A 26414-nucleotide genomic window follows, 5' to 3' on the forward strand; every position below is an offset into this window, starting at 1 on the left:
TTGGCAGTAGTAGTTAATGAATCCTAGAAAATGCTGTAGTATCTGAAAGCTGACCGGCTGGGACCAGTCCAGGAACACTCTCTGCTTTGCAGGAAGGAGACCTGCACTTGTTCAAAGAGACATTTCTCAAGTTTTGAGTAAGGATGATGGTCTCGTAGTCACTGTAGCACCTGCTTAACATGTTCTTGTTGCAGAATCAAGGATTGAGAATACATGAGTATATCATCAAGATAACAGTGCAAGAGATCTCTGAAAATTACCATATTTTAAAATAATGCTGGGGCATAGCAGAGTCCAAATGGCATGATGAGGTATTCATAAAGCCCATCTTGAGTTTTCAATGCAGTTTTCCACTTGTTTCCCTCCCTGATGCAAACCATTGATTCAGCTTGGTGAAGACCGTAGCCCTTTGCGGGTGGTCAAAAAGCTCGGAGATGAGAGGTAGTGGGTACCAGTTCTTTTTGTGATGGCTTTGAGTCCCCTGTAATCTATACAGGACTTGAGAGTCCCATCCTTCCTACCCACAAAGAAAAAACCCATGCCAGCAGCGGAAGAAGATGGCCGAATAAAGCCCCTTGTCAGGTTTTCCTTAATGTACTGAATCATTGTCTCCATTGAAGAAACTGATAATGGGTAAACCCTTCCCCGTGGGGATACTTTGTCAGGAAGGAGGTCTATGCCACAATCGTAAGAGTGATGCAGTGGCAGAGTGGAGGCCTGCTGTTTACAGAACACATCAGCAAAGACCACATATTGTGGGGGTATGGGGGCGTCCGGGTATAGTGACAGCCAGAGTCAAGCAGGCAGGTGGCCGAACAGGTATGAGACAGATGGCAGAACAGATGGTCTTCCAACATGCCAATTCCAAAGCTTGCCACTTGATAACTGGCTGGTGCTGTTGCAGCCAGGGCAAACCCAGAAAACCAAACTCACAGCTTGAGGGATCACATTAAAGGAGATAGTCTCCTTGTGGAGGAGGCTAGACCAAAGGGTGAAGGGCAATATGATCTCCATGAAGTGGCCAGGGAGATGAACTCCATATACTGGGGAAATGGCCACAGGGTGTTCCAGGATGGTAGTAGGGATCTGATGCTGATGAACTAGGGCTTGATCAATGAGGTTCCCTCCAGCTCCAGAATCCAGAAAGGCCCCTGTATTAAGCTGACATTGTTCTGTGGAGATGTAGATGGGAAGCAGTAGTTAAGGGGAGGAGATTTTCCAACCTAAAGTTGCCTCCCCAATCAACCCTAAGCATAGGAGTTTCCCGATTTCTCAGAGTACTGTGATGCCAGGGAGAGCTTAGCTTGACACAGCTGCATAGGTTCTTCTGGAACTTTGGGTTCTGGAGACGCCACCTAGCTGGGAGGAGACTAGAAATGGGGAGCCAACACTACTGGGTGCCAGGTGGTCTTATTCTCCCGAGTTCTTTCCTGGAAGTGATGATTAATACGACTAGTCACTGAGATCTAACAGACTTTTTAGAATCTTCTACTGATTTGCCTGTTTCTAAATGGGTGACATTGCTTGTTTCTTTTGTTTTTTCCAAGGAACGGGATTTAATTTTGAAATTGTTTTTTCGCCACTGAACATCTCTTTTTCTTGGCTAACATGTTTGGATTTTCCCAGAAATCACATGAGCTACTCAGATAGGATGAAAACATTTCTTTTGATGCACCAAGAAGTTATTTCTTTTGGTGCTAAGTTCATTCTTAGATTTCCTTGTAAATATATTCTCATTCATTTAAATTCTAAATTTTTTTTTTGATCCTGTGCAGTTGAGGTCATATCTGGATGCTCATCTTGTCACTTAATGATTGGATATTTACAATAGGCTAGTTTCTGCTTTTTTCTTTAAGTTTTATATTTTCTTTATAATTGCTCCTTTGATCTTGCTTCCCCTCCTTTCCCTCATAATCTTGAGACTCTGGTATTGTGTTTACTTGATTTTGTAATGCTGTTTCTATAAGCATTTTGAGTCTCAAGTCTTTTCTGTAACAAGTTTAATCTTGTGTATTATTTTGAAATTATAAATGTTTAAACGACAAATGTTCTGGAACAGACTACTGACACTATAAATGATCATGCTTCTTTACTGGTTTCTTTTTCAATTAAAAAGGAAAATAATTTGATATTGTGATTGTTTTTTTTTCAAACAGGGAGTTTTCATTTATGGGAAATAAGGTCTGGGTTTCTACAGATGTCTGCAAGCAAACACAGGTGCGGAGGAAGGCTGTGTTAGGGTTCGGAGGTAGTACCTTTTCTGCCCTAAGTGCATTATTCAGTATTCTGGATAATAGTTATGTTTGCTTTGAACCTGAACAGTTTAAAGCATTTGTAGAAAACATGTCTTCTCAGGTTATTACTTCATCTCCAATTACCTAGTTTATTTTTTACTATAAAGCATTTATTAGTTCTTAGTTTTTTCTTTATTTGTCTCTCTCTTCTCTCCTCCCATTGAGATCTGTATTTTTATTAGGACTATTTGAAATAATATTCCTTTGATATTGTGTATTATTCCTTTTTTTTCTTATGTGATAATGGCCCTAATATTCTGTAAATATATAATCAATCCCCGCTGCTGATGGGGACAACTGTAAGAATTACACCAACTCTATATTCCCCACCTCTTCAACAAATATTTTTTTCCTTTTTTTTCTCCGTATCACAAAAATATTTAAAGTAGGGAGAGGAAGGTTTCATAAGTCAACTGCAACATGCCACCATAGCCTTGTATGCAGTATAATTATTAGTAGTAATCATGAACCAACCTCCCTCCTACCTGTAATTTGTTTTTATTAATTTTTTGTGTTGATAACTATTAGTGTGAAAAAATCTTTTCAATAAAAATTTTTTTGTGAATATTGTGTATCTTAACCCGTCTAATTTAACCTAAGTGATTAAACTCCATAGATGATTCATCGATAACGCTGCTTATGTTTCAATAAAGTTCATATCTCAATTGCTTGTTGTAGATGTATCATTAGCTTTAAAAGTCCATCACTCTTATATTGTTCCTGTTTGATGATAAATTCCCGCTAAATAATCGTTAGTTATAAATGTGGCAGTCTCTTATTTCTTTTTCTTTTCAAACCAAGGCCCTTCAATTTTTATTCCTGTTTGGTGATAATTTCCGCTAAACAATCCTTCGTTATAAATACAGCGGCTACTTTTTCTTTTCAAACCAAGGCACTTCGATTTTCAAGCACTCAAATTGAACAATATAGGGCGGATTTTAAAAGGGTTATGTGCATAAGTTACGCGCGTAACCCTTAAAAGAAAAACCTGCGCGCGCCGAGCCTATTTTGCATAGGCTAGGCGGCGCGCACAAACCCCGGGACATGCGTAAGTCCCGGGGCTTTGCTAGGGGGGCACTTCGGGGCAGCACAACGTTCAGGGCATTCCGGGGGGCGTGGTGCCGGCCCGGGGGTGTTCCGGGGGGTGTGGCCGAGTCCTCCGGACCAGCCCCTGGGTCGGGTGATGGCACACCAGCGGGCCACCGACACGCGAAGCAGGTGTAACTTTTGTGATAAAGGTACTATGGGAGGTTTAGATAGGGCTTGGGGGGGGGGGTGAGTTAGATAGAGGAAGGTGGGGGTAGGCAGAAGGAAAGTTCCCTCCGAGGCCGCTCCGATTTCGTATCGGCCTCGGAGGGAACGGGCAGCGTGCGCAGGGCTCGGCGCGCGCAAGGTGCACAAATGTGCACCTACCCCGGATTTTAAAAGATACGTGCATATCTATTGAAATCCGGCGTACTTTTGTTTGCGCCTGGTGCGCAAACAAAAGTACACGCTCGCTCTTTTTTTAAAAATGTACCCCTATATTTACACTCAGTAATGCTCAGCGACCACTTCTGTCAACTTCTTGCCTTATCGCTTGTTTGTATTGCTTTCAACATTATAAATGTGGCAGCAATATTTCATATGAACTTGTAAAGTCTTCCATGTCTTATTTACAGTTACCTCCCGATCAACTAGATGGCTGTCCAATACAAAATACTTTAAAATTTCCGACGCTTTACGCTTTTTTGCTTTTTTTTTAAATCATTGATGGATCAATCAATAGGATGACTTAAGCCTCCGACGCCTTCTGCGTCTTTTACTTCATATTATTGAATATCACTGACAGATCAATCTACTGTATAACTGTCTGATACTGATACATTTAAACATCCTGATGTCTTCAGCATCTTTTTTACCATTTGTTAGGTATATTTAATGCATTCCCGATCTACTTAGCTTTTCTTGTTCATGCCTCCCGACATGGCCATGTTTTGATAAGTACAAGTTATCTTCATCAAGGAAGTCTGTGGTCCTTCTCCTCACTGTTGGGTCGCTCTTTACCACTTGGAAAGCGTTTTATGAATACTTTTTTCTCACTCACTCCTCGTCTTTTTAAATCAACCCTGTGATCAAACTTCAACCAATGGAGAGCTACGTATCCAACGTCAATTCGTTTACATCAAATGATTTCTCTTCCAGGTACTCAAATGGAAAAGCAGGATAGATGTCATAATAATGACGCCCATTCAATCTCTTCATTTAGTCCATATGGGACTATAGTATTTAATTTGAATATCCATTTCTGTTCACGGAGGTTCAAAAGATTTTTTACATCTCCTCCCTGTCCGTTATCGTCAATGCTGTCATTCACAGTCCAGTGAAGGTCATCAAAGCAATGCTGTTTTTCTAAACAGTGCTCAACTAATGGGGCTTCCGTCATTTTAGTATTTAATCACGATCTATGTTCGATCAGCCTATTTCTAACTCTGCGTGCCATTCGGCCCACATAATTCTTCGGACATGGGCACTTTATCAAATAAACCACATTCTTAGACAAACAGTGTCTCCTCTTCTTAGGATCTTATACCCAGTTACTGGGTCCTCCCATTGAGCACCCTCAATGGTAAGATTGCACATGTTACATTGATTACATCTAGTGTGATTTCCTTGAATAGCTTTCTTATGTTTGGCATCTCTTAATATATCAGCATGGACTACTTGATCTCTAATGTTAGGACCTCTTGTCATAGCTATAAGAGGTTTATCTGTAAACACCTCATGAAGTGAGAGCACGTGCCAATGCCTACGTATAGATGCTATAACAGCTGCTGTAGATGTACATTGTGGCAAAATACATGTCAATCTATCTTGTTCTTTTCTGTTGCAGTATTCCAGAAGCTGGTCCCTGTCTGAATATTTTGCCCTCTTGTAATCTTTGTTTATCACTTTTTTTTGATAACCCCTGGATTTAAACTTTTGTTTGAGCCACTGGGATTGCTTCTCAAATTCTTCATTCGTTGAACAGATTCTCCTGAATCTAAAAAATTGGCTAACTGGCAATCCTTGTTTAAGGGACTTGGGATGATAGCTATGATAACGCAATAATGAATTTTTCTCTATGGGTTTGTGATGTACAGTTGTGCTCAAACTTGATCCAGTTCTTACAATGTCAACATCCAGATAGCTTATCATGCTCCGATCCTGATTGGAAGTAAATTGTAGATTAGAATCTACAATATTGATCCATAGTAAAAAATTCCTTAGATCTTCTTCAGTTGATTTCCAAATTAAAAAGACATCATCTATGTATCTGCGCCAATAAACTATCTTCTTCCACCATATCGATTTGTATATGTGTTGGCTTTCAAAATCTGAGACAAATATGTTCGCAACCGAAGGGGCCAACGAGGACCCCATCACAATTCCATGTGTTTGATGGTAGAATTTAGTTCCAAATCTAAAGTAGTTATTGGTCAACACCAACTCCAATAGTTGTTCCATGAATGTCATAGGAATCCTACTCTTTCCTTTATCCTTGATCAACCTATTAATCACCACCAGTATAGCCTCCTCTTGCAGTATCTGTATATAGAGGGATTGTATATCCATCGTGACAAGCCAGTATTCTTCTTGATCCAATTAGACTTCCTTAATTTCCTTTAGGAACTGGATGGTATCTTTTAAGTATGACTCTGATTTTTTAACAATTGGCTGTAGAATCTTGTCTAGAAAAAACCGCCGGAGGTTCCAATACTGTGTCTCTTAAAGAAACTATTGGTCTGATCGGTGGAGGTGTAATTTCCTAATGTATTTTTGGAATCGAATAAATCAATGGTATACTAGGGTTTTTTCTTTGCAAAAAACCTTTTTCTTTTGCTATTAAGAAAAGAGCAGGTTCCACTATAAGTTCCAATTTCTTTATTAGATCTGGTGTTGGGCCTTGGTTTGAAAAGAAAAAGAAATAAGAGGAGGAATAGCCTAGTGGTTAGAACAGTGGACTATGAACCAGGAGACCAAGGTTCAAGTCCCGCTGTTGCTCCTTGTGACCTTGGGCAAGTCACTTTACCCTACATTGCCTCAGGTACAAAACTTAGATTGTAAGCCCTTTGGGGATAGAGAAATACCTACAGTACCTGAATGTAAACCAGTGTGATGTCTCAATTGAGATGAATGTCTGTATATAAAAAAAAATAACTAATGATTACTTAGCAGGAATTTATCATCAAACAGGAACAATATAAGAGCGATGCACTTTTAAAGTTAATGATACACCTACAACAAGCAATGAGATATGAACTTTTTGAAACATAAGCAGCGTTATCGATGAATCATCGATGGAGTTTAATCACAGGTTAAATTAGAAGGGTTAAGATAGTCACAAATAGTCACAAAAAAAAATGTTATTGAAAAGATTTTTTCACACAATAGTTATCAACAAAAAAAATGTATAAAAAGAAATTACAGGTAGGAGGGAGGTAGGTTCATGATTACTACTAATAATTATACTGCAACAAGGTTATGGTGGCATGTTGCAGTTGACGTATGAAACCTTCCTCTCCCTACTTTAAATATTTTTGTGATACGGAGAAAAAAAAGGAAAAAAAAGAAAAAATATTTGTTGAAGGGGTGGGGAATATAGAGTTGTCCTAATATTCTGTAAAGCATTTGTTTTTGTGCTTGTTTTTGTTTGAATAAACTTATAAATAGTTAATAGAAGGGTAAATGTGAATCGGTTATTTACTCTTTCAGATAGGGGCACTCCATGAAGTTAGCAAGTAGAACATTTAAAACAAATCCAATAAATTATGTGTCCGTCGCTGTCCAACGTCTCTGCTCCACCCACCTTACCTTGTTGGCGACTCACTCCGGGGTTGATGGAAGGCTAGCTGCTGCGGCGTCTCCAGGCCGTCCTCCTCCGGCGTTCCCGGACCGGCTCAATGCTGCAAGTTGCCATGTTGACCAGATGCCTAAGGGCGCACACACACGTGGCCCAACTGATGTACCAGCGTTGGCGCGAACCTCAGGGGTGTTCCCCTGAGATGACGTCATCAGCTCCAGATATTTAAGGTCTCAGTTTTCGCTAACAAGTCAAGTTAGCAAGGGGTTCACTTCCTCCAGGTTGCTGCGGATGGGATTCGCTCTCCACAAACCTAGCTACTCTGCCTCCTCGGACTTTACTAGAGGTACCCACTCCTCGGGGACCTCGCTCTCCCTTTTTCTTTTCAGGTCGCAGTCCGGTACTGGTACTCGCTCCTCGAGGGCCCACGTCCCGGACCAGCTCCTGAATACCACTTCTGCTAAGAAGTCATTGCTGCTTACAACATTAGTGAGTTTCCATCTATCTCTCAGAGCTTTCCCTGGGACCAGGTACTCGCACTCCTCGAGGGCCTAGTACATTCCAACTCCTGGGTTGCCTTAAGAGTCGATGGTGTGAGTGTTATCATCAAGGATTTGTTCCAGAACTCTGCATATCCTATCTACTCACTTTCTTAGTTTCTCTACAGCTCAGCCACCTTGGGATCGCTGTTCCAGTATCTGAGGGACTACAGCCCAGCCGGGCGCTTCCATCTCACTACTGCCACCTTTGGTGGTTTAATACACTGCTTACTAAGAAGTCTTTGTTGCTTATAACATCAGTGAGTTTCTATCTATCTCTCAGAGCTTTCCCTGGAACCAGGTACTCGCTCCTCGAGGGCCTAATACATACCAACTCCTGGGCTGCCTCAAGAGACTATTGTTGGTCCTGAGAAAATTGAAGCCACTATTCGATGTCAATGATTTTCGATTAGTGTTGCAAGCCTTAATTTTCTCATCACTGGACTATTGTAATTCTCTTCTTCTGGGTCTTCCACAAACCACATTGTGCCCTTTACAGGTGCTCCAAAACTCTGCGGCGAGAGTGCTAACAAATTGTAAAAAAAATGGGATCATATTACTCCTGTGCTGATTAATTTACATTGGTTACCAATTTCACAGAGAATACATTATAAGGCATGCTGCATTTTACATAAAGCTATACATGGTCAAAAAACAGATTGGCTGAATTTTTTAATTCTGCTTCACACCCCACAAAGATCATTAAGATCAGCTAATAAAGGCAAAGCTAGCAATATGCTTGGTTGGATAAATAGACGTATCATTAGCAGGAAAAAGGAGGTAATACTGCCCCTTCTATAAGTCACTAATGTTGAAAGTGTGGACCCTTGAACTGAGGTGAGGTTAGCACTATCCGCAGGGAGGAGCCCTGCAGATCCTCACCGTCGGCAGGTGAAGCTGGCTGGAGCAGAGGCCCAGCAGGAACTTCACCAATACCAACCCACATTCCCTGCAAGTTGAGCCCTTGGGTGCCAGGATGGCTGAACTTAAGCGCGGGCCTCTGGATGATGGAGGGTCCGTCATGGAATGAGAACACCAGCGAAAAGATGACACATCAGTTTGGGTAGAGGTTGAGGCAGGCAGCAGACAGCAGAAACGAAGACAAACAAAGGTCAGAGCAGGCAGCAATCCAGTGAAGTCCAGGAAGTCCGAGGTCAGCTGAGAATCCAATATCGAAGAAGAGCCGGGGTCCAAGCCAAGATCCAAAAGCCAAAGAGACAATCCGAAGGGAGGAAGACAAGATGGGGCAGCAGGGAGAAGATGGACAGGGAATCACCAGATGAAAAGACAGAACTAACGAAGACACAGGAACAGGAACCAAGGTTCAGGAACCAAAGACAGGGCGCAGGAACAGCTTGGCAAACAGTTACTCAATAGAGTTCAACCTATTGCCGAGGCATATGATGCTGGGCAGAGCAGGCTGTAAGTAGGAAAGGTCATCTCAGGGCGCTGCGGGGAATTTCCCGCTGAAGACCCTTTAAAAATGCACCAGTCATGCACACACCTCAGACGCCCCATTCAAATGAGTAACGGCCCTAGTGCGGTGTGTCGGGCCTTTGTGGTGGCCAACTGTGTCTTCATCCTGTCAGCATCGGGAGTCTGTCTGCAGCCCGGAGGCCAAGGTGAGAGCGGCTGGTCATGAGACAGGACCACGACTGGCTGAACAAAACAGTACTCCCTCCTCTAACCCACCCCCAATAGAGGCTTAAGCTTTTTAGGGTGCGATGCATGGAATGCCCTAATGAGGATTTTGTCTAGTATATTCGAGGCGGATTCCCATGAATTTTCCTCTGAGCGACCCAGTGGGTAGGCATAGCTAGTAGGTCACTTGACCTATCTGGCATGTCATTGGAAACAGTCCAATATAGCAAGGTGCAAGTCTCCTAGAAGGCATTCGGAGCCGGATGTGGAGGGTGCTCAGCCATGCCTTCTTCCCGGGTCTGAATTGTGGTGCAGGTCGCCGATGAGTGTCAGTTATTTTCTTGACCCTTTGTGCAGCATTTTTTAGCATCTCCTCGGTGTAGATCCAGAGCTCCTTGAGTTCTTGAGCAGTTATTTGATCTGCTGGAGAAGGCACAGACAACGGTACTGGCAGTGGAGGGAAGGGCTGCCTCCCGTACACAATCTGGAATGGCGAGGCTTCTATGGCAGCTCTGATGTAGGAATTGTGTGAAAACTCTGCCCATAGGAGGAGAGCAACCCAATTAAATTGGCGGTCATTGGCATAGGCCCTCAAGAAGGTTTTCAAGTTCCGATTAGTTTGTTCCAATTGACTATTGGCTTGAGGGTGGTAAGTGGTGGTTGTAGTCCAGTGTGATGTTGAACTTACAGCAAAGGAAGCACCAATATTTGGCAGTAAATTGCGCACCCCTATCTGAGACAGTATGCTTAGGCAGAACGTGCAAGCAGCAAATGTAGTTGGTAAACAACCAGGCCAATTCAGGTGCTGAGAGAAGGCATGGAAAGGGAACAAAATGAGCCATTTTAGAGAATCGGTCAATAACAACCCAAATAGTGCTGCAGCTGTTAAAGAGAGGAAGGTCCACCACAAAGTCGGTGGACAAAATGGGTCCAGGATTCCCTTGGGGCCTGCAATGGCTGTAACAACCCCCAGGGTCGTCACACCAGCACTTTTTGCTTGCACGGGTAGGGCACAAATTCACATAGGCCTTGACGTCTCTCTGCATCCGGGGCCACTAATAATACTTCTGGAGCAGCACGAGAGTCCAGGCCCAACTAGGATGACCTGAAACACGGGAATTATGGGACCATTCCAATACTTTCTGGCAGAGTCGGCGTGGAATGACCATCTTTCCTGGGGGGAACAGTCACTGAGGAGGCCAAGAGGATCTGGGCTGGATCAATAATATGTCAGGGAGAATCAGGCGTGTCTTCTACCTCAAAGGATCGAGAGAGGGCACCTGCCCGAGCATTTTTGGTTGCTGGCTGATACCTCACCTAAAAGTCAAAGTGGGCAAAGAATAAGGACCATCAGGCTTGGCATATGTGGAGACATTGAGTATAATGGAGGTATTCCAAGTTCTTGTGGTCGGGATACATCATAACCCAGTGTTGAGCACCCTCCAACTACTGTCGCTACTCCTTGAGCACCATCTTAAAAGTAACAACTCCCTGTCCTCAATTCCATAATTCTGCTCGGCAGGCAAGAATTTCCAAGAGAATAAAGAGCAGGGATGAAGAACCCCCATACTGGAATGTTGGCTCAGCATGGCCCCTATGCCTGAGGAGGAGACGTCAACCTCTAGGATAAAAAGGCGCGTGTGGATCCGGGTGACGAAGACACGGTTTCAGGAGAAAGGACTACTTCAACTCTAGAAAGGCAGTGATACCTTTGGGAGGCCAAATCCTAATGTTGGCCCCCTTCCTGGTGAGTACCATAAGGAGTGCTGGAATCCGAGAATAATTGGGTATGAAATGTCGATAGAAGTTCGTAAACCCCAAAAACCTCTGCAGTGCACGGAGGCCAGTAAGCTGTGTCCAATCATGGATGCAGCTCACTTTCTTTGGATCCATACTGAAGCCACTGCTGGAAACTATGTATCCCAAAAAGGGTAGGCTCTCCTTCTCAAAGATGCATTTATCTAGTTTAGTGTATAGTTTAGTGACACATAGATGCTGGAGGACGTGACGGACGTTTTGGCGGTGTGATTGGAGGTCCTTTGGAAAAATGAGAATGTTGTCCAGATAAATCATGATACAGACATACAAAAGATTTCTAAAGATTTTGTTCATCAAGTTTTGGAATACCACAGAGACATTATACAGGCCAAAGGGCATTACCAAATATTCGTAATGGCCCTCCTGTGTATTGAACACTGTTTTCAACTTGTCGCCCTGCTTTATCCAAACAAGGTTGTATACCCCCCAGAGATCCAACTCTGTGAATATCTTGGCTCTCTGAAGGCAATCAAGAAGTTCCGAAATGAGTGGCAAGGAGTAGCAATCTTTCTTGTTATCGCATTCAGGCCCCGATAATCTATGCACAGGCGTAGCAGACCATCCTACTTCTACACAAAGAATCCTGCCCCTGTGGGAGAACTGGAAGGGCTGATGTACCGACGCTCGAGGTTTTCCCTTGATATACTGGCACATGGCCTTGGTTTCAGAGATAGACAAGGGATATAGAAACATAGAAAGTAACAGCAGAAAAGGACCCTACGGCCCATCTAGCTTGCCCAGCAAGCTCCCATAGTTATCAGTTTCCCATGCCTATTAGTTACTCAGACCACCAAGCTTAGGGTTCTTGTTGGTTACTGTTTGAGACCAATTTTCCTCTTCCCTCTGCCATTGAATAAGAGAGCAATGTGCAATGCTGGAGCTGCATCAAAAGTATAGTATCAGACTTTTAGTTAAGGGTAGTAACTGCCACATCAAGCAACTTACCCCCATGTTTTCCCAGACTATAGTATTTAATGCTTTTGTTGGTTTTTGTCTGAATCCAATTCCTCCTTTCCTTATTTCCCCCTGCCATTGAAGCAGCGAGCAATGACAGAGTTGCATCACATTTTGAAGTCTATTTGCCAAGATTAGTATCTGCCACACCAGTAAGTTACCCCATGTGACGGCTTATTTGTTAAGGATAGTATCCACCACACCAGCAAGAAACCCACATGTCTTACTTCTTTCCCTTCCCTCTTGCATTTAGGGATCCACAGTATTTATCCCATATCCTTTTGAAATCTTGCACTGTTTTTGTCTTCACCACCTCCTCTGGTAGGGCATTCCAGGCGTCCACCACCCTCTCTGTGAAGAAATATTTCCTGACATTGCTTCTGAGACACCCTCCCCAGAGTTTAATTTCAAGACCCCTAGTTCTATTGGATTTATTCCAGCAGAAAAGGTTTGTTGTTGATCATGCATCATTAAAACCTTTCAGGAATCTGAAGGTCTGTATCATATCTCCTCTGTTCCTCTTCTCCTCCAGGGTATACATTTTTAGGTCTTTCAACCTCTCCTCATAAGTCATTTGATGAAGACCTCTCACCATTTTGGTCGCCCTTCTCCAGACCACCTCGAACCTATCTCTGTCTCTTTTGAGATATAGGCTCCAGAACTGAACACAGTACTCCAGGTGAGGCCTCACCAAGGACATGTACAAAGGGATTATCTCTTCCTTTTTTTTTTTTTTAAACTAGATATTCCTCTCTATGCAGCCCGTCATTCTTCTAGCTTTAGCTATCATCTTGTCATATTGTTTCGCCATCTTTAGATCACTAGACACTATCACCCAAAGGTCTCTCTCCTGTTCCATGCACAGCAGCGCTTCACCCCCTATCAAAACGGGGTTTCATCAAATCCACTCCCTTATTAACCAGCGACGGTCCTTCCCCAGGGTCTTCCTTAGTGAATACTGAACTGCAGTTTTGTTTAATATTTCTGCCTTTTCTAGGTCTTTTTCTACACATTGGTCCTTTTCACCTTTCAGTTTCACTATGCCACTTCGGACCTTTCTCCTTTCTCTGATGTATCTAAAAAAAAAGTTTTGTCACCTCTCTTTACTTCTTTGACAATCCTTTCTTCTGCCAGACTGTAATGCCTTGGAGCGGTCTAAGACAGGAGAAGGTCGGAGAACAGACCAGGCTGGAGTCTGTTCTGCTTTTCAACAGTTTAATTACAACAAGACAGAATAAAAAATGGCTGCTTACCTCAGCAGACTGACAATGCAAGAACTGTTTTCAAAAAGGGCACAGCACTCCAGTACAGCTTCCTTCTTCTCCCTGGGACCTCTGTCCTCTCTTAGGGCCTAAACGTTTTAACCCCTGGCTCAGGGAAACGCCCCACCCAAGAATCCTTTTCCTGTCTGTCTTAAGGTGGATCAGGCCAGAGAGCTGGAGCCGATCCCTTAAGGGAGTCTGAGGCTTTCTGTCAGGTACTCTATCACATTCCCTCCCCCTCACCTCAAGCTTCCTTAGTTGAGTGCCTGCCTGTACAAAGGAGATTTTTCCTCTCCCAAGGGCGTATTCCAAATATTGTACTTCTGACCCCCTAATTTACATTTCTTGGGGTTGGCTGTCAATCCAGCCTTTCATAAACTTGTAAGTACGGCCTGTAATTGCATTAGGTGTGTCTCCCATTCTCCACTATAAATGACAATGTTGTCAAGACAGGCCGCTGCTTAACCCTGATGTGGGTGTAGTAAGCGGTCTACCAAGCGCTGTAAGGTAACTGGAGCTCCATGAAGTCCGAACGGTAAGACCGTAAACTGGAAGTGTCCTTCCGTTGTTGAAAAAGCAGTCTTCTCCTTCGCAGCTGGCGCCAGGGGAACTTGCCAGTATCCCTTTGTCAAATCAAGTGTGGAGATGAACTGGGCAGTTCCCAAGCATTCAATGAGTTCATCCACACGAGGCATCGGGTATGCATCCAGCTTCGAAGCCTCATTGACCTTCCAGAAGTCAATACAGAACCGGATACTACCATCTGGTTTAGGTACCAATACAATGGGCGAGGACCAATCGCTATTGGATTCCTCTATGACCCCAAGTCTAAGCATTTCTTTCACCTCAGCTTCTACCCCCTGCCTCCTGGCTTCAGGAATCTGGTAGGGCTGTTGTTTAACTATTACTCCTGGGATTGTAATAATGTCATGACAAGCTAAGTGAGTCCTCCCAGGCATAGTCGAGAAGACATCTTTATTCCGAGTCACTAGTTTATCCAGGTCCACTTTCTGTGTTGTGGAGAGTTGATCCCCATATGGAATCACCTGGGGCTCAGAAGTTTGTAAGTATCTGGACCAAAGTCTTCTTCTTGGACCAGACTGCAAGTCGGAGCAACCCATTTTTTTAGTAGATTCACGTGGAAGATCTGGGCCTTCTTCCGTTTGTCAGGTTGGGCCACTTTATAATCCACCGGGCACATCTTCTCCAGTACCTCATACGGACCTTGCCAACGGGACAGCAATTTACTTTCCGAAGTCGGTAGTAACACTAGGACGCAGTCTCCTGGCTGGAAGACCTGAGGAATAGCGAACTGGTTATATTGCCGAGCTTGGGTAGCCTGGGCCTTTTTCAGGCATAGTCGGGCAGCTTCCCCTGCCTTCCCCAGTCTTTCCTGCATCTGGATCACATAGTCGGCCAGATTCCGTCCAGAGTTGGGTTCCTCCTCCCGGGTCTCTCGTACTACATCCAGGATTCCCCGTGGTCTTCTACCAACCAATAATTAAAACGGGGAAAACCTTGTCGAACTTTGAGGGACTTCCCGAATGGCAAACAATATATATGGCAAGAGTAAATCCCAGTTCTTGCCATCTTCCGTGATGAACTTCCTCAATACCTGCTTGAGTGTTTTGTTAAAACGCTCCATGAGCCCATCAGTTTGTGGATGGTAAACTGATGTTCGCAAGGTTTCTATCTGCAATAATGCACAAACGTGCTTCATCACTTTAGAAACAAACGGGGTTCCTTGGTTGGTTAATATCTCTTTGGGTAACCCAACCCAGGAAATCACCTCCACCAAGGCCGTGGCTATTGAGTCTTCATATCTCGTAGGGGAATAGCTTCTGGATACCTGGTTGCATAATCGAGAATGACCAGGATATATTTATTTCCGCGGCTTGACCTTTCTAAGGGGCCTACCAAATCCATAGTGACTCTCTCAAAAGGTGTCTCTATAATTGGTATGGGCACTAGGGGAGCTATGTGCGTTGCTGCCGGTCTGGTCAGCTGACAGGTAGGACAGGACTGACAATAGTCCTGAACGTGTTGATACAAACCAGGGCAATAGAACTGGGCTAGAATCTTTTCTCGTGTTTTCTCTTCCCCTAGGTGGCCCCCCAAAAGATGACTATGAGCGAGCTGTAACACTTGCTGATGATACTGCTGGGGAACCAAAAGTTGCTCAACCTTTTCATCCTCCAGATTCCCCTTTGCTACTCTCTATACTAGATTTTTCTTGAGTACAAAAAAGTGGGGGCTAGCTTTTGACCCTCCACCCCAGAGATTAATTCCCCATCTATCATCTGTATATTCTCCCAGGCCTCTTTTAATGTCCCATCTTCTTGTTGGGCCCGCCTAAAACTCCCGGGGTTTCCCTCGCCTGTCCAAACTGAGGGAACCTCTATGGTTTGGGGAGCCCCCTCTAATTCCACGACTGCCGCTAAACCTTGGGAATAATTATACTTTTCTATCTTACATTGTCTACGAGGCTTGGGTGTCTTAGTATTATTAGTATACAAGTCCGGATCTTCTAACAGAAAGACCCCTGGAAATGAAGTCTCTTCCTTGCTGAAGTCATCTGGGCCCCTCATGAGCAGAGTCCAAAGGGTCCCAAAGTCTGGATAATCTCGTCCCAGTATCACAGGATGTGGTATCCAGGGGAGCACTCCCACATCTACTGTAGTTTGTCCTATGGGAGTCTTCAACAGAACCTGACTGGTCGGGTATTATCTCTGGTCTCCATGTATACAAGCGAGGGTCACTGTCTGTTCGTAATCAATCTGTGTTCTTTTGACCAGTTCCCTCCTAATGAGTGTTTTTACACTTTCCTAATCTACTAGGGCTTGGGTCGATTCGCCATCTAGCTCCACCGGAACCACGAAGGTTGTAAACCCTGAGCGGGAAATGTCCACAAACAAGCAAGAGTGAGGGGCCACCAAATTAACATCCATCAACTCATCCTAAACTCAATAAGAGTCACGAGCAAAGTGCCCCCTCTCTCCACAATTGAAGCAGGTCCCTTTGGGCATCGCTGCTTCAGGGTGTTTACTCCTTCCACCCTCAGGCTCCTCTAATGCGTTGTCAGGGTCTCATGAGGTAGGGAGACTCTCCACTTCTCAGCCGATGTAGCAGCTTAGGGCTCTACCCCTCGATTCTCTCCTTCCTTTCTCCAAGCCTTTTATTTGGGAATTCTTCTCTGCTGAAGTAAGCCCATGGCCTGTGTCTGCAGCATTCAAATAACGCTCTACTAGGGAAACCACATCCTTCAGGGTAACCGCTGTTGTCTCCGCACCCATTCACGCACTCGGAAGGGAAGAACTTCCACAAATTGTTCGGCCATGACAGCCTCCGCAACTTCAACTCCCCTTTTATTATCGGGTTCTAGCCACCGCCAGCACCAGTCTTTTAAGTTCTGAGCCAGAACTCAGGGCCTCTCTCCTGGTGTAAAGGTTAAGCCCCGGAAACTTTTCCGATAAGACTCCTTCGACAGTCCCAGTCTATCGAGTATGGCAGCCTTGACCTCCTGATAATCTTGGGCTTGCTGGTTGTCAAGGGCCTGGTATGTGGCCTGGGCCTCCCCGGTTAAATGTGGAGCCACTCTCATGGCCCACTGGGACATAGGCCAGGCCATGGCCTCCGCTACCCTCTCAAAGGTGACCAGGAATGCTTCCGGGTCATCTTGGGGCCCCATCTTTGTCAGCTGGATTTCCAGTTCTGTGCCGGTGTGTACCCCAGCGGTCCCTAGTGCTGGTGTCCTTCGTAGTAATTGGCCATTAAGCTGTGCTTGGGCTTCTAGGTGTTGCTGCAATTGGTGCTGTAGCTGCTGGTGCTGTGCATACTAGATCTGAACAGCTGCCTGGAGCTGTTGCTGTCCCTCCACCAGGGCTTGCAGTAGCTGCTCCATTTCTCAGGGAGGTTCCTGCAGAGGATATTCTGAGCTCCTGCCCCTTCAAGACCAGAAACCTTTCCTCTTCTTTCAAGAAAAATAACAAAAAGAAAAGCCTGCTTCACCAGCTCTAACTCACTTCTTCTGTTCCTTCCCTCCGGCGGAGCTTCTCTCCTTAGCCGGTACCAATGAAACAACAAACAAAACAAAAAAACCTTTGCAGCCAGGCCCCCTCAAAAAAAATTGTATTTATTTATTTATTTTAATGTGGGTCCCTGTCTGTGCAGACGCTTAGAACAGGTAATCCCGCTTCTGCCACCATATGTAATGCCTTGGAACGGTCTAAGACAGGAGAAGGTCGGAGAACAGACCAGGATGGAGTCTGTTCTGCTTTTCAACAGTTTAATTACAAGTCCAGCAAGACAGAATAAAAAATGGCTGCTTACCACAGCAGACTGACAATGCAAGAACAGTTTTCAAAAAGGGCCCAGCACTCCATTACAGCTTCCATCTTCTCCCTGGGGCCTCTGTCCTCTCTCAGTGCCTAACCTTTTTAACCCCTGGCTCAGGGAAACACCCCACCCGAGAATCCCTTTCCTGTCTGTCTTAAGGTGGACTGGGCCAGATAGCTGGAGCCAGTCCCTTAAGGGAGTCTGAGGCTTTCTGTCAGGTACTCTCTATCACACAGACATTTTGCTTTCCTGATTACTTTCTTCTTCTCTCTCAGTTTAACCAGATATTCTTCCCAGTGTTCCTCTTTTTGGGATCCTTTATATTTCTTGAATGCTGTTCTTTTTATTTTTATTTTAATAGCCACCTCTTTTGAGAGCCAGATAGGTTTCCTATTTCTCTTGCTTTTGTTTATTTTTCTAACATAAAGATTAGTTGCCTTTGTAATTGCTCCTTTTAGTTTGGCCCACAGTTGTTTCACCTTTCCATTTTCTCCCAGTCTTCAAGTTCCATCTCCAGGAATTTTCCCATTTTAGCAAAGTCTGTATTTTTGAAATTCAAAACTCAGGTCTTTGTGTCTTCTCTGTATCCTATTTGCAATATCAAACCATACTGTTTGATGATCACTGGTGCTAAGGTGGGCCCCCACCCGGACATTTAAGACACTATCCTCATTTGTGAACACTAAGTTAACAATAGCTCCCTCCCTCGTGGGTTCCATTACCATTTGTTTGAACAGAGCCCCTTGCGAGGCATCCACTATCTTTCTACTTCTGTTAGATTCCGCAGAAGGGATCCTCCAGTCTACGTCCAGCAGATTAAAATCTCCAACATTCAACATATCTCACTTCCTTCCCACCTTTTGTATGTCTTCAATCAGCTCTCTGTCAAGTTCTTCCGTTTGAGTCGGAGGCCTGTAAACCACTCCAGTAAAAATGGATGCACCATCTTCTTTTTTTTAGGACGGCTTATAAAGTTTCTTCTCTACCCCCTATTCCTTGCAGTTCAGTTGCTTGGATATTGTTTTTAACATAAAGAACTACTCCTCCCCCTTTTCTGTCCTCTCTGTCTTTCCTTAACAAGTTATAGCCCGGTACCTCCATAGTCCAATCATGAGATTCCGTGAACCATGACTCTGTAACAGCAACAACATCCAAGTCCACCTCCACCATTAAGGCTTGCAGGTCTGGGATTTTATTATCCAGACTATGAGCATTTGTGCTCATAGCTCTTCAGTTTCTCTCGTTCTGTAGTGTTTACTGCTTTTCTTGGACTTGTTTTTTGCCTTATTCAGCTGACTTTTGTTATCTCCTTCATCCTTCTTTGTTTTTCTATTTGTTTTTGGTTTTGTTTTTGGGAGGTGATGCTCTACTGACCTCCTACCACCCCCCATCATTTAGTTTAAATGCCTTATGGCATAGGATTTGAATTTATCCCTTAGTATCCTTTTTCCTGCCACAGACAGATGTAAGCCATCTTTGACATAGAGACCTTTTCTATTCCATAAATTGCCCCAGCCTACTATATATCCAAAACTTTGTTCCTTGCATCAAGTTTTGAGCCATGTATTGAATTTATGTATATTGCTTAGTCTCTCCTTCCCCCTTCCATGAGCAGGTAAGACTTCTGAAAAGGCAATAGTCTTCACCATGTGACTAATCTGCTTCACACAGACTGGAAGTCTCTCTGTATCACTTGACTGCTGTTTCTAGCAAGGGCATTGGTTCCCAGATGGATGATAATATCAACTTCATAGTCCTTGCCTTCTTATTTGATCACATTGACTATGAATAGCATTTCTACCGGCCGAAGTTCCTGGAGAGCTTTTAACTATCGTGTTCTCCTCGAAAAGAGTTCCCAAATTAGTGCCTCTGATGATTGAGTCTCTCAGTACAAGAAGCTTGGTCTGATGGTTATTGTTTGTATTCTGAAGTTTTTGCATGCACTGGGTTTCTTCCTTCTTGTCAAATGCCTCTTCAATCTCCATCGCTTTAGCTTCTTCATTATGTAGTACAGAGAAGGCATTTTGTATTTGTGTCTCTTGAGAGGGCGAGTCTCCTCATCGCAGTTCTTACTGTACCAGAGCCCACAGTAATCCATTTGCTCCTGGGTTGCTGTATGCTACTTGGAAGGGAGGGACATGTGGGCTTCACATTTGTGAAGGGTGAGTGTCTTTGGGTCACATGTCTTGTCCTACCTGTGCCCACTGTAAACCACTTTTTCATGGGCTTTTGAGTTCTCCTTGGTAAAGGTGAAATGGTTCCTAAATTATACTGTAGAGTGTAGTGTAATAGTTCCTGAATTATACTGTAGAGTCTGTGTGGATTCCTTGTTAGTTTCTGATATTTTCTTTATTGCAGATAATTCAGCCTTAAGGTGAGCCAATTCTTCTTTCATGGAAGAGAGTTCTGAAAAAATGGGGCAGGCCCTAAGTTTCCAGATGATTTGCCTCAAAATAAAGGCTCCACAATTGTTAAATTGGATAGTACTCATTTTGTTCAATTAATCTGATTGAGAACCTAAGGAACTGCTACATTTCTAAATTATCTTGTTTCCAATTCTTTATCCAGGTGGACTATATTAGAAGAAAAAGCCTAGGAGTGGGTGGGTAATGAGGTAGGATGGGAGGGAAATTAAACAGTGGACACTTTGGTTTCAAATTACTTTCAAAAGCACCCCCAATTTCTAGTAGAACCAGTATTCTGAATTCCTTAATTCAATAAGTCTTGGAAATTAGAATAATAACTAGCTTATCTTGTGCAGAGCTCTTATGAAATACCCTCCCTCACAGCAGAGTGGTGCCAGGTACGAGATTAATGGCGCAAAGGGTCAATGAGCTGGCAGTATCTCTACCTTGCTCTTGGAAAACATATCTGAGTAGTCCGCATACTGCAGGGACAACCTCCATGAGGTTGTGGCCAGAGGAACAGTCAGCAGGGGCTTGATTAGAAGAAGGCATGAATCGTGGCAGCGAGGACCCCAGCTCATCAACTGAAGCATTTCCCAGTTGAGTGAGGGGAGTGGAGTTGCAGCCATGGTAACCCTAATACGATGGGTGCACAGCCTTCTTGATGACATAGAGGGTTATCTTCTCTACATGTAGGATGCTGGTGTGGAGACACAGTGGAGCAGTAACCAGGGTGATCTGCCCCAGAAGCGGATCCCCGAAGATCAAAGTGATGATTAAGGATGTCCCCCGGGGGACCAGAGGTAGTTTCAGATGATCCACAATGAGCTTCATAATGAAGTTCCTGCCTGCACCAGAATCCACCAATGCCAGGGTGGAGAATTCGTGGTTGTACACAGTAATTGCCATTGAAAGGATAAGTTGAGGAGCAGGAGCGGTAAAGCCTAGGATCATCTCCCTCACTGGCTCCTAGGCTTGTTAGTTTCCCAGCCTCTGAGGGCAGTGAACCAGTAGATGCCCCTTTCCGGTGCAGTAGAAGCAGAGCCCCAAGGTTGGCAACGGAGCCTCTCCTCTGGAGAGAAGTGACCCTCGCCGAGCTGCATGAGCTCCTTGATCCATGTAGTGGTAGGGGATGATGCTGGCACTGAAGTGGGTATTAAGGTGAGGCAGCATGAGAAGGACAGAGCCAGCATCACCTGTCTTCATGGTGTTAGCTGCTCCTGAGCCCACTGCTGGAGAGGACGGTCAATCCTCCCTGCCAGATTGATGAGTGTGTCCAGAGTTTCGGGGAGCTCCCATGTAGCTAGCTCATCTTTTACCCACGAGGAGAGTCCCTCCAGAAAGATGCTTCAAAGACCGTCTTCTTGCCAGTTTAGTTTAAACAATTTTTATTGTTTGCAATATAAAACAGACAAAGAAAGGCACTGCAGGTGCACTGTGACTCTTTTATGCACACGCAGCCCAGTATAATAAAGCATGACAAATCATTTTTAAACAATGTCAGGAGCCTCCCTAGTTCCATTACCCCACACAGACCAACCTCCCCTCCTCCCCCCCTGTAGTTCACCCCTCCTCTCTCCTTTCTCCCCCCTCCCGCCCTACACACATAAAAGCTGTCTATGAGTCAGTAAATAATGCACTGTGTTACCAAGCGACAAAATACCAGCCTAAGACTGCAACTTCAACTGTTCAATTTCAAACTTCTGGATCAATGCTGTAGAGATTTATTTATTTATTCATACATTTTTATATACCGACAGTCATTGGAAACATCTTTTTGGTTTTCAGATAACATAATGCAGCAACAAGCTTTACACGGAACTTGGAACAAGTAACATAATTGTAGCAACAGGCTTTACATGGGACATGGAACAAGGGGATTAAATCTAAAAGGGATCGAAACAGGGGACAAGGAACAGGGGTATTAAATCTAGAAGGGATCAAAGCAAAGGGAGGAACTATATGTGGACAGCATAAAAATAATAAGTTAAAAGACAAATGAATAATGATAATTAAAAGCAAAAGAAAGACCTGGATAGCTAGTTACATTCAATGGGTGTGCCACTAAGAGCTGAATGGAGAAAGGTCATTTCGAGAAGCTCAATGGGGGGGGGGGGGGGGAGGGGGGAGAACAGAGAACAGAGATTGAATATAAGCATTCAAACATAGATTGAAAATAAGCATTCCAAGTTTGCAAGAATTTGCTACGGAGTCGTGGAGAAGTCCAGGAGATCATGCAGTCCATCTGTAGCATCCAGTGGAGGTGATTGCGCCACCCCCAAAAGGATGACGGGATCGAGTTCTTCCAGTGGATTAATATTAATTTCTTACCCAAATAGCAGGTTTTCCTAAAGAACAAGCGTGGTCCCCTACCTTGAACTAACAGGGGAGGGAACCTGTCAAACAACACCAATTGTGGTGACGGAGTTACAGTTATATCTAACAATTCCGCCAAGTAGTGTACAATTCTACCCCAATAATGCCCAATAAGTGAACATCCCCAAAACATATGTGAGATCGTCCCTTCTGCCCTGTTACATTTCCCACATATTGCTGCGGGTACAAGATGTGATTGGTAAGCCACTTTAGTGGAAATATACGCCCTCCACAAGAACTTATATTGAATTTCACGGTAGTACATATTAGGGATGTGAATCGTTTTTTGACGATTTAAAATATCGTCCGATATATTTTAAATCATCAAAAATCGTTAGGGCCACGATACAATACCAATTCCCCCAATTTATCGTCAAAAAATCGTAAATCGGGGGAAGGGGGAGGGCAGGAAAACCGGCACACTAAAACACCCTAAAACCCACCCCCGGCCCTTTAAATTAAATCCCCCACCCTCCCGAACCCCCCCCCCAAAATGCCTTAAATTACCTGGGGGTCCAGCAGCGGTCCGGAACGGCCTCCTGCAATTGAATCGTGTTGTCTTCAGCCGGCGCCATTCTGTGCCGCCATTTTGCAAAATGGTGGCGCAAAATGGCGGCGGCCATAGACCAACATGATTCGACTGCAGGAGGTCGTTCTGGACCCCCGCTGGACTTTTGGCAAGTCTTGTGGGGGTCAGGAGGCCCCCCCAGGCTGGCCAAAAGTCCCTGGGGGTCCAGCGGGGGTCCGGGAGCGATCTCCTGCCGTGAATCGTTTTCCGTACGGAAAATGGCGCCGGCAGGAGATCGCTCCCGGACCCCCGCTGGACCCCCAGGGACTTTTGGCCAGCTTGGGGGGGCCTCCTGACCCCCACAAGACTTGCCAAAAGTCCAGCGGGGGTCCGGAACGACCTCCTGCAGTCGAATCGTGTTGGTCTATGGCCGCTGCCATTTTGCGCCACCATTTTGCAAAATGGCGGCGCAGAATGGCGCCGGCTGAAGACAACACGATTCAATTGCAGGAGACCGTTCCGGACCGCCGCTGGACCCCCAGGTAATTTAAGGCATTTGGGGGGGGTTCGGGAGGGTGGGGGATTTAATTTAAAGGGTCGGGGGTGGGTTTTAGGGGGTTTTAGTGTGCCGGTTCACGATTTTAACGATTTTCACGATACTCTAACCCAAACGGCGACGATACGATTCCCTCCCCCTCCCAGCCGAAATCGATCGTTAAGACGATCGAGGACACGATTCACATCTCTAGTACATATTAGAGATGTGATTCGGCCAACCCTTTTGGTTCGGCCTTTGTTATCGGCCTGCTGCAGGAAATTTTGTTTCCCACGGTTCTGGCCGATTTTTTTTCGGCTAATCCGAACCAAAAAAAACCCCAAAACACCCCAACCCTTCCGATTTAATTAATTGCAACTCCCCACCTTCCTGATCCCCCAAAGCATACCGAAAGTCCCTGGTGGTCTATTGGGGGTACCGGGAGCGATCTCCCACTCTCCCACTCTCGGGCTGTCAGCTGCCAGTAAATAAAATGGTGCCGGTGGCCCTTTGCCCTTACCATGTAACTGGGGCTATTGGTGCCATTGGTCAGCCTCTGTCACATGGGAGGAGCAATGGATGGCTGGTGCCATCTTAAAAAATGGTGCAGGCCATCCATTGCTCCTACCATGTGACAGGGGCTGACCAATGGCACCAATAGCCCGTCACATGGTAAGAGCAAAGGGCCATCGGTGCCATTTTTATTAGTGGCAGCCGATGACCCGAGAGGGGAAAATCGCTCCCGGGACCCCGCTGGACCACCTGGGACTTTCGGTAATTCTTGGGGGGGGTTTGCAATTAATAAAATTTGAAGGGTTGGGGTGGGTTTGGGGGTTTTTTGTGTGCCCTTTCTCCCCCCCAAAAAAAAACGATAAGAAAACTGCACGAAATTTGTGGGTTTTACTATCGTTTTGTAAACCACCCGAAACACGACGAAATAGGAAATTTTGTCTATATTTCCTATTTCGTCGCAAACGAATGCACATCCCCAGTACATATTAGGGGTCATCAGAGATATATTGTGAAAACAAGAGTGGAGCAAGGCTTCTGTTACCGTGAGCGTTCCTTCTGCGTTCCTAGCCAGTTTAATTCTGTGGCCTAGGTATGAAATTCGAAGGCATAGTCCATTAGGGAGCAACCCTACCAGAGGTGCAGAAGGTTGTATCTAATGGTATCCAGAAGGCCAGGCTTATCAAACACCAGCTTTAAAGCCTTAACAAACTGCTGTAGGTCCTGGAGAAGGGTATCTTCATGTTCCCACAAGGGAGAGGCTCAGGCCAAGGCCTTCCCATCCATGAGCGAGGGGATAAAGGAGGTCTTGATGGTGTCACTGGAAAATTGCACAGGCTGAAGAGAGAAATGCATGAAGCACTGATTTAGGAATCCACGACACTGCTTGGGATCCCCCGCATACCAAGGGGGTATTGGTAGGCGAACCATAGGCATGGCGGTGGCGCTGCTGGGACTACTGGAGCTGAAGGTCTGGTCAAGGTGGTAGTAGCATTGAGGTGGGTGCTGAGGCATTCCATGGAATGCTCTAGTACTTACAGCAGCAACTACAATTTCTGGATCTTCTGTGCCAGGCCAGATATGGCCTGCAGAACCGAGAGATCTGCCGAGTCCATGGCCTCAGCAATCTGTTGCGAGCATGGACCCTTGGACCGAGGTGAGGTTAGCGCTACCTACAGGGAGGAGCCCTGCAGGTCCTCACTGTCGGAAGGCAGAGCTTTGGAGCAGAGGCCCAACAGGAACTTCACCAATACCAGCCTACGTTCCCCAAGGGTTGAGACCTTGGGTGTCGGGGCCAGCTGACTTAGGCATGGGCCTCTGAATGATGGAGGGTCCATCGTGGAAGTAGTAAGCCAGTGAGAAGAAAAGTCAGTTCAGGCAGAGGTCGAGGCAAGCAGCAGACAGCAGAAATGGAGACAAATTGAGGTCAGAGCAGGAGGCAATCCAGTGAAGTCCAGGAAGTCTAAGGTCAGCAGAGAATCCAATACTGAAGAAGAAGCCGGGGTCCCAGTCAAGGTCCAAAAGCCGAAGAGACAATCTGAAAGGAGAAAGGCAAGACGGAGCAGCATGTAGAAGATGGACAGGGAATCACCTGATGAGGAGACAGAACTAATGAAGACACATGAACAGGAACCAAGGATCAGGAACAGAAGACAGGACACAGGAACAATGTGGCAAACAGCTACTCAATGGAGTTTGACCTATTGCTGAGGCATCTGATGGTGAGCAGAGCAAGCCTTAAGTAGGAAAGGCCTGGGACATCATCTCAGGGAACTGCAGGGGATTTCCCACATGAGCTCTTTAAAAGTGCACCAGCCAGACGTGCCTAGGACACCCCGCTCAGCTGAGCAATGGCCCTAGTGCGGCATGTCGGACCTTCAGTGCGGTTGACCATGTCTTCATCCTTTCAGAGTCGGGAGTCCGTCTGCGGCCTGGAGGCCGAGGTAAGAGCGCCCGGTTGTGGGACGGGACTTCAAATGGTCAAATGCAACAACTAATAAGACTCCACCCTGTGTTCAGTTGTGAAGGCTGTACCTTTATAAGGACATTGAGAAAATGGAAACAGTTCAAAATAGGGCTACAAAAATTATGTAAGGCCTGCAACACAAACCTTACAAAAAGAGATTTACAACACTCAAAACAAACTTGCTGGAAAAAAGAAGGGATAGAAAATATATGATAAAAGCATTCAGGCGCCTTAGCAGAGACACAGCGTGCTGCAGCTCCAACCTTTTCTTGAGTTCTCTTTTCAGCTATGCCTCATTCTAAACAGAAGGCTAAAGTTCGAGAACCATCCAGCTGCTCTCTCGCTGGACCATTCCCAACCTAAGATCATCAGATTTCTAGCCTCCTAAAGCTCCTTCTTTGCCGGAGGCTGGATCCTTGGTTGGAGGACCCAAGGAGCGCACAGTCCTC

At 45.1% G+C, this 26414-nt stretch overlaps 1 protein-coding gene across 5 annotated transcripts in view; it reads right to left on the bottom strand.

The window, feature by feature from the left end:
• TTLL8 (tubulin tyrosine ligase like 8) overlaps positions 1–26414 on the bottom strand; it is a 545909-nt gene that overhangs the window by 85029 nt on the left and 434466 nt on the right. Inside the window, exon 15 of one of the 5 annotated variants that reach the window (XM_029615312.1) lies at positions 7994–8181. The exons of the other annotated variants lie outside the window; for them this stretch is intronic. Within the exon in view, the coding sequence (XP_029471172.1) occupies positions 8051–8181 (131 nt within the window). The 3' untranslated portion in view covers positions 7994–8050. Of the gene's footprint in view, positions 1–7993; positions 8182–26414 lie in introns of those variants that run through there. 5 annotated transcript variants of the gene reach the window in all.

This window comes from Rhinatrema bivittatum, chromosome 9, assembly GCF_901001135.1.
Source record: "Rhinatrema bivittatum chromosome 9, aRhiBiv1.1, whole genome shotgun sequence".
Lineage (NCBI taxonomy): Eukaryota > Metazoa > Chordata > Amphibia > Gymnophiona > Rhinatrematidae > Rhinatrema > Rhinatrema bivittatum.